At 26.2% G+C, this 14,319-nt stretch overlaps 1 protein-coding gene across 2 annotated transcripts in view; it reads right to left on the bottom strand.

Moving 5' to 3' along the window:
- LOC129965886 (neuroligin-4, X-linked-like) overlaps window positions 1-14,319 on the bottom strand; it is a 218,892-nt gene that overhangs the window by 16,301 nt on the left and 188,272 nt on the right. For both annotated transcript variants that reach the window (XM_056080146.1, XM_056080145.1), the window contains exons 5-6: window positions 7,597-7,718; window positions 1,298-1,776 (exon numbers count right to left, since the gene is read on the bottom strand). In XM_056080146.1, coding sequence (XP_055936121.1) covers window positions 1,298-1,776; window positions 7,597-7,718 — 601 coding nt within the window. The remainder of the gene's footprint in view (window positions 1-1,297; window positions 1,777-7,596; window positions 7,719-14,319) is intronic.

The raw sequence follows: 14,319 nt of genomic DNA, 5'->3' as shown, positions 1-14,319 counted from the left end.
GTAGCGAAAAGCCATTAGTATCTCTCTGAGTATTAATGAGACTGAGATGGTTTGGAAACTTGCTGAGGATTCCTTCGTTTCTTTTTATATCAAAAACGATAGTTTTTTAAAGTATTCATAAATTTCAAAATTCAGAGTATTGACCTCAGAAACTGAATATGGTCTGTTATTTCTTCTGTAATAATACCAGCTAAAATGATGAAATGATGCATTTAAACTCTATTTATTTATAATTCCTCATTTTATTAATATAGACACTTTCAAAAATTCCAAAATATAAAATAATTCTAAAACATAAAATTAGTTTATTTGCATCCTGTCAAATATGCTAAAAACACTTTATATTTATCACGGTAATTTGTCTACCTGTTCAGATAAAGCTTTATATAGTATATAAAGGGATGGGGTTTGTTGCTATAATATCTTCTGGAGTGAAATTTGTGACAAAACTGAATAGTAATCTTGCTTTACTTTATTTTACAAATTACGTTCTTTATAATTTATTTTATTCCATTTATTTATATATATTTTTTATTTTTTTAATTTATATTTTATTTATATACTTACTCATTTTTTGAAATTCGATTTCCAAATTTTTCTTACAAACCTTTACCATCATTCAAGAACATCATAATAAATATTCTTTTACTCAAGGCCTCATTATTACAGTATTTTGTCAATTAATTTATTCACTATTTTTTTCTCTTATCATATTTATAATGCTCAATTTGCCTGAATATGCAATACAGCTGAACCAGTTTTCAAATGTTAATATAATAATACAGATGAGTTTTTTGAAATTTTTTCAGATATTCTATTACAAAAAGAAAACAAAAACTATTTCACGATCGAAAACTAACCATATCATATTATCAATATATAAATACTGAGATGAATATTGTAAAGGGCCCAAGAAACAACTCAGTAATATTAGTGCCATATTGAAAAACTCATTCCAGGCTCTATATTCGTGATAAAATAAATAAAAACAAAAACACTCATTCCTAGAAAACCGAAAATATCGTTTTCCCTTCTAAAACAATTCAAATTTCTTTATTATCAAGTAATATTGTAAGACAGAATCTGTTCATGACATGCATAGCATTGAAATAAGAATTCATTGCAATATTATTATGCCCAACATATCGAGCTTCATTATAATATTTAAAATATGTTTATATTTCATTCTGCAGGATTATAATTTGTTATATCATATTGTATTTTAGAAAATGGAAATTAAAAATTAAATGCCAATCATTAATCGGAAATCTTCTACAAGGAATAGCTCAAATCTTACCTGATATTCTCTCTTCTGTAAACATTCGGCCTTATTCTTGTCTTTCTTGTAATAAATAGCGCAGCATATGAGCGAATTTATGGTAAGAATGCAGCAACCAAAGACTATGGTGATAGTAAGTACCGTAGAATAAGTAGCTTGTTGCATGGTCATAGCCAAAGTATCTGTGTCATTAGTCACAACTGTTGATGTCAGTCCCATGTCTTCAGTAGAACTTGATATATCCATGGTGCCGGTATGTAAGGCCAGCTGCTCTGTTGTAAGATACTGGGTAGTTGTATACATCATGGATGGGTGTAGTTCTTTTAGAGGTCTTTGTCTAAAGATCCCATCGTATGTCAAAGGGTTGTCGTGGTCTTCTAATTGGTGATGCCGAGCAGTTGTTTCTGCAGCAGCAGATCGGTGGAGAGTGGGAATCAGATTCAACCAGAAAGACAGTCGGTGAGCGTGATAATGATCTCTTAGCCTGGGTTTCATAGCTGAAGGAATGATTTAAAATATGAGATATAAAGAAAAATAAAATAAAATAAACAAGAAATAATTTACTCAAATTTGGTAAATTTTTCTAATAAATTAAATATGATGTAATTTATCAGAAAAGAATTCTAATATTGGAAATGAGAATATTTGAGAGTTCAAGAACTACCAGACCTTTTCCTGAACTGGTTGCTGACAATCGAATCCTTTCATTAAGTCAAAATAAATTATGAAATGGAATAATGGCTCTTAACTCATAAACAAAAAAATATATATAATATATATCACCATCAGCACATTTAAAAAAAAGTAACAGTTTATTAAAAAAAAACTCATAAAAATACTGGAAATTTTCATATATTCATATATTTCATATTTTTTCAATATTTCAATCACTATTAGGAAATAAATATTATCATTGTTTTGGAAACAATTCCACAATGCAAATGAATATGTGAATAAAATTTCGAAAATTTATGAACATTTCCTTTTTGTCTATAATTTTTCATTTTTCCAGCACACATAAAGTGAAAATTGAAAATTACTTTTCACCCTATCAAGTTAAATTTAATTTTGAGAATTATGCAAGTATTACGAAAAATCTTTTGGAATTTTTTCATATATTTGTAACTAATATTTTAATTAAATTTTTAAAAGCATTTTTGTAATTAGTTGCATTTTTATGTGTTAGTACGTTAGTATAAGAAGTATTATGTATGCCAGTATAATAATATTTTTCACTCGCAAGAAGGAAAAGCAGGCCATAATTACTAAAAAATAAAACAATTTTTAAAACAAACTAAAAAGTATAAAATAATGTCTCATACCTGCATAAAGAGTGCAATAAAGATTTGTCTTTGTGATTTTTTAAAAAAAAATCAGTCATAAATTTTATAGGGTTAAGAATCTGCATGAGGCTAGAATAAATCATTTTATACTTTTTATTTCGTTTCATAAAAATGGTTTATAATTTTTAAAAATTATTTATTTTATGAGGCTTCTTCTATATTGTAGACATTTTTATCGAGTAAACAAAATATTTTTATTGGATCATTCAAATGCCAAAACTTTTATTCAGTCGTAAGCATTTAAATTTCAAAAAAAAAAAAAAAACATTGAACAATTTAAGAACTAAACAAGTTAGAAAAATATTCTAATTGAAGAAATGAAATGATTATGATAAATCACAAGAAATTGCTGGTTATGCGTCTTCATATCTCATAATTCATCTATTATTTTGAATAGCTAATGCCGACATTAAAAAATATAAACTTTACATTATTGTTGAATATGAAACTTATCGTAATAATAATCTAAATATATATTTTTAATACTAATTGAATCTTTTACTATAAAAAAAACATTTCTAAATGTTCTGAATTAGCTAAAATTTAGACTTAAAATTGAACTATATGAATTAAATATTCTCTAAATCAAAGAAACAAAATATTTTGCTTAAAGAATATATGGAAATTGATTATATGTTAAAATTTCCGATAGTATTAGTCCTTATCAATTTGCTAAATTTAATTTCTTTTATCCATATTAAAGATGAAACTTTAAAATATATTTCATAGAAGACTAATCTTTCTTATTAGCATAGAAATCCACAAAACAAAAATGAAAGCGTTGTTTCCCTGCTTAAAAATTCTTTCATACGTCGACGTCACTTTGCACTTAGAAAAATTCTTTCAGATTTCTACTGCCCAAATTTGTAAACTTCATTTCACCAAACAATTGAAGTGTGTGGAATATTGGAAGATATAATAGTGATAAAGTTATGTTAAACTTATTACGAAAAAACTATTCAAATAAAAACTCATAAATTGTAAAGAAAACAGAAACTTCAGTATTTTACTAAACAAAATCTCCCCAAATCCAATGAATAAATTACAGAAAATATTTGCCTAAATGATAAAGAATTACTTATGAATATTAATGGAGATTTTCTGAAGAGTTTGAGGTTTGCCATATGTGTCCACTTATTTCAGAAACATCAAACTGCAATTTATAACCCGAAATGGTTTTCTTTAGAATTTCTTTCAGTCTCTTGGGATATGTCTTTTTCTCACTCTTGCCTTTGTTTTTAAAGCGAAATCCTTCCAACATTAAAATTAGATTTTCGATGACGAAAAATATTGATTTAAATGAATTAGGAAAATGAAGGAAATTATAAAGTAAAAAATAAAAAGGAAGGAAAAACTGCATTACTCAGAAGAAAAGAAAACCCTATTAAATTTGTTTTATTTCATCATTTGGAGAAAAACGCTAATTTCCTTCCAAAGTTTTGAATCTTTTTAAAATTTGATATTTAGCTCAGCGATAAATTTTATTATATGTTATTCTTATGATAACAAGGTTTTGATTTCCAAGACTCGGAACGTTTCATTAAAAAAGCTGATTAAATTTGCTGCATGCATCTCAAAGAATAAAAAAGATAATTAAAAAATATAAAATAATACGTAATATTAAACATTTGAAATAAATGGAATTCCAAAAAAAATGTTCTTTTATTATTATCTTTCAATTTCTTTTTATAATAAAAATACTTCTTTATTTACGAGAAATATATATATTGAAATTCAACAGAATTATTATTTCTTATCGTTGTATTTTATATGAATTATATTTTTATTGGCGATTTGAATATATTTGATTTCAGTATAAAAATTATTAACCCAATAAATGCATTATTCAGCAGGCAATACCTAGTTTCTTAAGTTAAAAAATATCTAGCGTTATTCTGTCTGGTTTTCAACTTTCTTAGATGTAAATAGTGTATTGTTATCAATTTGCCTTGTACATTACATATTTAAAATGCACAGTATAGTTTAACCTACTACTCGTTTTACAACCTGCAACCCTCTTTTGAAAAAGAAAGGGCCTAAAAAGATCAAATTTGTACGGTCAGTTGAACCAGATCAGTAGTGAAAGGATTTAAGTGCAAAACTTAATTTTAAGTATTATTCATAGCATGATCCATGATTGAGCGTATTCTTCATATAATGATTCATGATTTAGCGTATTCTTCATAGCATGATTCTTGATTGAGCGTATTTTTTATAGCAGGATTTATGATTGAACGTATTCTTCATAGCAGGATTCATGATAGATCGTATTCTTCATTACACTTTTTCCCTAGTCCTTTCATTAAGTCGACAAGCAAATGTATCGTTACATATTTTATCCATAGTACCATTTAATTTCTAATCAATTTATCGTTTACTTATAAATTATTACTAAGTTAATATAAAATATACTGGCATTATTTATCTTGAAAATCTAGTATCAGATAGCATTTACGCAATCAATTTAATTTTATTACACATGAAATTAACGAAGTGCACGATGTAAATTTAATCTTGAAATGCAAATATATAAAAGATTTTATGATAAGTCAAGTGAATGGAGACAGCTATTATTTATTTACATATAAATTAGTATATATAATAACAGAAATTGTCGCATTTACATATTTTTGTAATAAAATCTCTTGATTAAAAACATGCCCATCAACGGTCAGCAATCACATGATGTAATTTTTCTGTAGAATATGTTGGGGTAATAATCCTTCTTAAAACATTCTTAATAAGTCATAATCTTTGAATATTGAACAGAAGTGATTCAGGAAATAATATATGAAAGTAGAATCCAAAAATCAATCAAAAATGTATATAAATATACAAAAATATACAATCAAAAATGTGTATATATATATATATATATATATATATATATATATATATATATATATATATATATATATATATATATATATATATATATATATATATATATATGTATATATATATATATATATATATATATATATATATAGGTCAAGGATTTTTTGGTTTGCCTATCAGATCTTATTAAATACACACACACACAAGAAAAAAACTTACTTTCTGAACTTTCTGAAAACTTAACAGTTGTTGTCCCGTTCGATTGGTTTTAAAGGACATGATAATACACATTATGTGACTACAGACAATAGTTAGCTGACACCGTCAACTTTCAACGCTTCAGTATGCTGACACAGATAATGCTGTGCTTCTTGTCATCGTAGAAATTTCTTATGTCATAGAAAATTTGCTTTTGTACCACTATTACCTAAACGATTAAAAATCTTGAATAGAAGGCATCTAACGGATTTCTATCTGTACTCATTTCCATTCGAAAACGGTATGACAAGAAAAACGATGGCAAACCTGCACTTTAGATCGAGTCACCGAGACAATAATTAGTCTGTAGTAGAAAAAAAATATGCTAAAGAGAAAGAAGTAAATAAAACGAAATTAAAAGGAAAAAAATGAAAAAAAAAAATTCTATGAAAAGATTAATACAAAAGCAAAGCCAAAAGATGGTTTATAAATTTTAAAAAGAAATAAAAAAAAGTATGAACAAATAAATAAGAAAACATGAAAAGAACACACTCATATTCATCAGAGGCTTCTGTAAAATTTTTAATTTGATTATTTTTCATCATAGTCTTCTAGGGTCAAATTCAATATTGTTAATGTAAAATATGGGCTATACGTGAAGGTGAAGAAGACGAAAATGATGATTTAGCTCATCTGTGTGCATTATACTAAGAATGATATTTACCCCATCTCATTCATCTCCATAAAAGAAAATTTTGTTTATTAAACAAAATAATTTTTTTAACAATTTTGATGTTTAGGAGGGAAACGTGTCTTTAATATCGTGAGAAAATGAAAGTTAATAAGATTTCAAAATCTTATTAGCAATAGTACTTTCCCATCTTTCAATGTGCCTATTTCAAAAAATAAAATAAAAATGAAATCTACGATCGCAAAGTTCAAGTAATTATGTGAGAACATTATTATATCTTATGTCATTATTTGTCTTAATTAATTTATATTATTAATCACGAGACTACTCTATCCCTCTCCCTCCCTCTCTCTCTCTCTCTCTCTCTCTCTCTCTCTCTCTCTCTCTTTATATATATATATATATATATATATATATATATATATATATATATATATATATATATATATATATATATATATATATATATATATATATACGTAATAATAAAGTAATACTGGTAAAAGCAGGTAAAATATATATGCGATTTAAAGATGATTTTGAAAATTGCATTTATGATTTATTCATTGCCTACGCGATTTAGAGCTTCAAAATCCCCTAAATAAAACAACATCATGTTCTCACATGATAATAAATGAATAATAATTAATTTATTCATTAATACATCTTTTAAAACATTTTTAATAACTAATGTATTTAAATCAAAACAATTCCATTCATTATTTTCTAAACCTAAGTACAATAAAACTCCGTTTTTCTCTTTCATTTTAAAATTTTATGTCATGAGTTTCTCTTATTTATTTTAAGTTATATTAAGAAAAAAAAAGCATAACAAATGATTTTTATGGCTCACACAAGAGAAATTCAGGAAAATTTCAGATATATATTTTACGATGCAAAAAATAGCTGGTGTTTTATATATATCAGAATTCTTGGTTTAGAGAGGGGGTGATTTCATTTTTCAAAAATGAAAGTGATAAACTGCCAAGAATTCTAAATTAAATATAATAGTGTTAGAAATGTGAAAAAGTAAATCTTGTTTTACAGATTTTAAAGTTATTTTCATATTAACAATCCGTGGAAAGCCTATTTTAAAATGAATTACTTTTAAAACCTCACATCATTATAATGAATGTTTTGTTATCTAAAGGAAATAATATTAACTTTCAAACAATAATGTATTTTTTGTTTTATAATTAAATAGAAAATTCTTAACTTCAGAACAGATAAATAAATGAATTTCTTACCCAATGCAATATATTTCTGATGAATACTATCGTACACAGGCCAGTTTATTTTCTCGTATCTTCCACGTCCACGTTCATTTGAAGATTTTCCCTCATTCTCTTCAGGTACTTTATTCGGATCCCTATAAAAATGGAAAAATATATATATATATATCATCACTAGAAAAATATTACGTACTTATAAAAATATATTCTGCAATAAAAAATTACTTCGTGGTTATTTAACTTATTAACATAGCAAGATATGAAAGATCCGAACTCCGGAAAAGCCGAGTTCAAACAGGACGTAATGTACCACATTGAAGCCATCTGTTCAGTAGGAAAGCATTGGTGAAAGCAACATATCACTCAAGGCAAAATTAAGAACCTTTTTGAATAAGCAGCTGACTCATTCACAATGTAGGACTAATGAGTTGATAATAAAAAAATGAATAAGTAAGAAAATCAGAATAAAATCTATAATTATAGTCGATTAAGCATTTCTCAGTTATTCAATGAAATAGTTTATGAACTAGCAGGATGGCAAAGTTTCTGACGTATTGGTGTTTCATCAATATTTAAGTCCCATTTCCATTGAATTGGAATATTTCAGTTCTCCAGTATTATTCCAAAACGTGCACTCTTTGATAATGTATGAATCGTATTCACTGGAATACTTATCATCTTTGCCGAAATTTCTGGCACTAATTAGCTTTAAATCATCTGGCCAATAAGAATTTGATTACAATAAGCAGTAAAGTACAGTAAGAGTACATAAAACAAAGGAAATATTTTGAACCTTTGTTCTCTCTTTCTTTATAAATAATTAAATGCAGTTGTTTTAATTTGTGTTTATTGTTCCCTCATAATCCAAATGCTGAAATTCTTATTACGTCATTTGTTAAGAAGTTGTAAGTGATTAGTTGATTTTTCTAAAGCCCAATCAATTGTAAGCCACTTTAATAAAAAGTATATGACTTGTACACAAAAATCTCAAAATTAAAAAAGAATAAATAGATGTATTTTAAGCAATATTATATACCAATATATTAAAAACAACTTTAATCATTTAAAATTTTCTTTCCTTATAATAATATGTGCCTGCAACACTTTAAAATTATAATATTAAATCAAATAACAACAATAATTTATCTTTTTAAATAAAGATAGGTGATGTTTATTAACCAAAGTTGTTTCTCTTCAACGCAACAGGCAGCCCCGCTCTCAGGTAAGATTTATTTGCTGTTTCCCAAGAATTTTCCTTACACATACATTTCTCTAACCGTACATTTCCTTACACATTCAAATACCTCATATCTTTACTTTTAAGCAGATATAGGTAAATTCGGAATGTGCTGAATTAATATTAATGCATTTCTCATATTTGTTTATTTTGTTTAGAAATTAATTTTTCATAATTTGGTACATTACACACTCGCACATACACAGAAAGATATAGCAAATGCCTGCGCCGAAGAATTATTTAAAATCAATATAGGTATTTTTTTGTTTTACTTGTTTCCTGTATGGCGTATATCTCATTAAAAATGAATTGTTTGAAATAGCATGCCCTAGCTAATCACGAAATTGGTATTTCTTCTAAATGTATATTTATCAATTTTAAATGAAGCGAAATCCTTTTCGATGTATTTAAGCTAGACAATTATTGGAACAAAAAGATGCTGCTATATTTGTTTTTCTATATCTTTGAACATTCACATTACATTCTAGAACTTCTGGATATAACATACTAAAAAGTAATTATGCATATGAATAGAAAATAAGAATGTATTAAAAATATGGAATAGATGTAAAATTTTAATTTTTACAGAGGTGAAATTTCTACTGGAACTTCTATGACGAATATATTTATAATTAATGTATTCGTCATTGAATTTTATAAGATATTCGGCATATAAATTTACAAGCTCATAGAAGTATCTTTTTTGAGACGGTCCACGCTGTGGCTTAAAAGCATTCATTTTTTTTTTAATAATATAGCAATATTCAAATTTTCATGCATCATTCAATTTTAGCCATAACAGATTGGAATCTTTTTTTCTATTGTAAATGTTACTGTTTGAAGTACATTTAGTAATTATGACAAAATATTCTTTATATATATTCTTTTAAATATATAAAATCGGATCAAAGATCTGTTTAAAATTATAAAATTTGTAATTAAAGGGAACGCTTATTGAGTCAAACTGCACAAAATATAGAACTATATATAACTATAGAATTAAAAAAAATATATATTTTAAAAGTTCATAGAAACCCTCGTCTTGCACTTATCTTTCTAGAAAACATTATGTTTCCTGATTATTTATTTCACACAGACACATATTGAACATTGCATTTTTCTAGAATAACTCTGAAGTAAGCGTTACCTTAATCTTTTAGTTTCAGTTTTCGCCAAAGTGAAGGCAACATGTTGATAAGAGACAATTTTTTCCCATATTCCCTTTATGTGTCCGTGCAGAGTAAATTTTATTTCTATTTTTTTGTGTGTGTGTGTGAAATAAACCATTAAAAAATATGTTTAATACTTTTTTAATAAATTAATTAACAATAGAAATTTATCTTATATGTTAGGAAAAATAATTCTTTCTAATTAAAAAGATAATTCTTTAAATTTTAAGATGTAATGAAAATCATTTTCATTCGGTAACATTTTCGGAAGTTATCGTGGAAAAGTGGAAAAATTTAGCTTAATTTCTAATCAATTAAGAATATAACTAAAATTTGAAACAAATAGATCAAAGGTGCATATTTCCACAATTTCAAGTACATATGTGCCAAGTTCTTTAGCTCTAAGCTAAATGGTATGAACTGTGAACCACGCACATACACCCACGTACATACATAAATGTGAATTCATCTTTATTATAAGTAAAGAAGAAAATTCAAGCGAGTTATAAAGTAGTTAATAAAAGAAAGTTATTAAAATGAAAGAAATTTGAAAAAGTTTCATATTTTAAAAGTTATTTAAAGTAATAATAAAAATCACGTAGGCGTTGGAAATACGTTACATCGTTACATACGTTATCTTTATTTTTCAAAAGGAACTGACATTTTTATTTTCAAATAAGAACTCTGAAAGTTAAAATAACAATATATTTTAGCAGTGATATTGATTTCTGAATCGTATTTCCTCATTAACAATACATTCCCAGCTTATAAATTATTGAAGCTTGACCCGGATTTATAATAAATTCATTTCTGCTCTTTTCACTCTATCATTGAATTCAGCGGTCCGAAATAAAATAACAAGGACTTCTCCAAAACTATGCACACAAAGTTTTTTAATTAAGAGAATGCACCTTAATTATCATTAATTCTGTTTCTGAAATTAGATTGCTTACTTTAATTTGATCCCTTTAATTTTGATTCGAAAATTGTCTTTCCGGTAAAAGGACTATAAATATAAAGTCTTTCTGGTTTTCATTTTTTAGAAGATTTTATATGCTTAAATGGGTGTATTATTCAAACAGATAATTATAATTTCGATCAGAATTTCTAATTATTAAGTAGCAAATATTAATGAAATGCAATTCTTTATAAAGAATGAGATTTGAGAATTTGGTTTTCTTCAATTTTTGGCATCATTATAGTAAGAAAATTTATGGACACTAGTTTTCTTCGTCCCTCAAATGTAAACTCACTATACTAATAATTAAATTTAGCTACGCCAGCTAACATTAATTAATTATATCTTATTAGAGTAAAAATAAATATTTTTATTTATACTTTTAGACCCTGATTGTTAGATATATTTCAAACAAAAGGTGATAAATTGGCACATAATATTGAAAAAATTAGTTCAGTTATTAAGTTATTGAAGGTAGGGTGTATGTAAAAATTTTATTTTACAATATCTTTTAAAATAGTGCAAAATGGGATCATCGACGAAGTACCTAATAATTAGAAGTTAAATAATTAAATATAAAAAAGTAAAGTTATTTCATTTTTATATTGTATATTTACAAAATATATATATATAATTAAATATAGTAATATAAACAATAAGAGCATAAAGAGAAAATAATTAATGATAATTTAATAATAAAATAAATATAATTATTAAAACATAATTTTTTAAAAAATCAAATACGTTGTTTAAATTAGATTTTGAATTTTACATATGAATCCCGTACAAACAATATAAAAAAAGTTAAACATAAAAAAAAAATTAAGATTGAGTTAAAATATATTTTAAATTTAAAAAATAAATAATTTCCAATACGATTTTTATGAGAAATAAAAGACTTTAAATAATTCGAAATTAAAGCAAATTTGGCGACAGCTTATCCCATACTTGAGAACGATAAATAACTGTGACCATAAACCATACGGCTATTGTTGCACGATTTTTCTTTCAGGTACAAACTTCCTTCTCTTACATTCATATTTCAAAACATTTTTAACAAGAATGGGACATTTAAAACAATTTTGAAATTATCATATCCCACTTTAGATACCACATATGATAAAAAAATTGTAAGTCTGTGTAATATTACAAATCTCAAAATATATGTAATATTACAAATCTCAAAAATCTGTGTAATATTACAAATCTCAAAATATATGTAATATTACAAATCTCAAAAATCTGTGTAATATTACAAATCTCAAAAATCTGTGTAATTTTACAAATCTAACAAATATGTGTAATATTACAAATCTAACAAATCTGTGTAATATTACATATCAAACAAATCTGGGTAATATCACAAATTTCAAAAATATGTGCAATATTACAAATCAAACAAATCTGCGTAATATTACAAATGAAATGCATTCAAAGAAAAAAAAAACTTTAAGTGAAGTATTTTTTATGTTATATTTCACTTCATCTTTATTACTAAAACTGCTATATTTTTATTTCCGTTTAAAACCGGAATTTTATAACTTTTGTCACGATTATCATTATTTCCATAAAAAAAAAAATATATGCAAGCAATAAGCACTTAATTTAGTTGGATGGTTGATTTATTGGATTCAAAATTGGATAGATATTTATGCAATGACATTTTATTTATGTAAAATTCATTTATGCCTTAACGTATTCGCTGACATATATAAGTGGGCAAGGGGCCTTCTTGACTCGGATCACTACACGATATGTAAATTCCTCTTTTTTTTTTTTTTTTTTTTTTTTTTTTACAACATGTTGAATAATTTATCAGGAGAAAAATTGCGATTCACAAACCTTTGACAATCTGCACAGAAACAGAGGTTATGAAAGCATTTAAAAATCACGTTTGATAATGCTTATATAATGATGCAGCGTTTTTCTATGCTTATATAATGATGCAGTCACATATATATTTTAGCTTCTCAGTTTCTTGCCATCAATATTACTGAACTACATTCATCTTTTAGAGATAAGAAAATGAAACGGTTCTACTAATCCACCATTTATATGGAATCTGAGCGCAATGAAATCTTTATCCATCCAAGAGTATTTCTTTACCAGGAAAGGTTTCACATTTCTTTAAACACTTTCACATTTCATTCTCTTTCTTTCAATATTTCTATAAACAACTTTTAGATATATTTATATTAGAACTGGACCTATGACGTATCAATGATGCCTTTTTGCTCTCATTCAAGACGTTTTCATTATTTTGCTAACCTTCTGAGAATCGTTTTTTTTTTTTTTAAATATGCCCTCATATCTCTGAGCTTCACAGAATGGTTGAATAATAATATTTCAAAATGGGTACGTGCTTATCTGTTAATGGATCTCTGTCTCAGACAGAAAATGAAAAAAAAAAAAAAGCAAATTCGCAAGTTGATGAAAAAGCACAGTGGTTTTCATTAGCATAACTACATTAATAGCGAAAGTAGACAGTTTCTGTATTACGATCGAGCTTCATGCGCGAAATTTAGTTTGCAGATATCAATAGATGTATGTCATTAAAATTTTATCAATGATAGTTGCCTCTAATTGATAAATAGATCAAACGTATCTAAGGTATCAATTTAATTATTATAGAAAATATTAAATCATTCACCATAACTTGCATAATAATTTATCTTATTGTTAAAATTTTTTCAATAGAATAAGAACATCTGCTCTGAAACAAATATTTGATCTATCTAGTATTTTAATGGACTCTGATTCACATAGCATAAAAAAACACTCTAAAACTTAAAAAGAAACTTTGTAAAAAATTGCACTGACATGGACATTTCCTTTCACAATAAGCCATTTATAATTTTTTTTTTCTCAAAGAAAATTCCCGAATTCCACATCTCCTTAAAAGACTCCCTTCTTTCTAACTAGACGTGCGAAGTAATTTATTTGTCAGCTACATTCCTCCATGTCAGTCTCGAAACTCTACACACTGGATCAATGGCGAAACAGTCTGTCACCGTGACAATGAGATATCTGGAGCGGTGTCAGTAATAAAACACTGCGACTTTTCCACGCCGGAGAGGGGAAAAAAATGAAGAAACTTACATTTAAATGAATCACGGCCCGATCCTCCCTCGTAAAACAAATGATCTTGAAACTGGATACACTCAAGAACCGTACTTACGATCAATTACGTGTCCTCACGTAAATAATCGCCATTTTTATGCGTCTCTCCTACATCGCATTATCCGTCCCTCCTGCTTCTGGTTTTATCTTAACTACTCAGTTCATGGAGTTATCTTTTATTTTTTTCTTCTGAAAACCTCTCTTTTCAAGAAATATTTCGATAACTTAATTAAACACGAAAGATTGCTGCCACT

This window comes from Argiope bruennichi, chromosome 4 (genome assembly GCF_947563725.1).
Source record: "Argiope bruennichi chromosome 4, qqArgBrue1.1, whole genome shotgun sequence".
Classification (NCBI taxonomy): domain Eukaryota; kingdom Metazoa; phylum Arthropoda; class Arachnida; order Araneae; family Araneidae; genus Argiope; species Argiope bruennichi.
The sequence above is the reverse complement of the archived record's forward strand: the minus strand, read 5'-3'. Positions and strand labels throughout refer to the sequence as shown.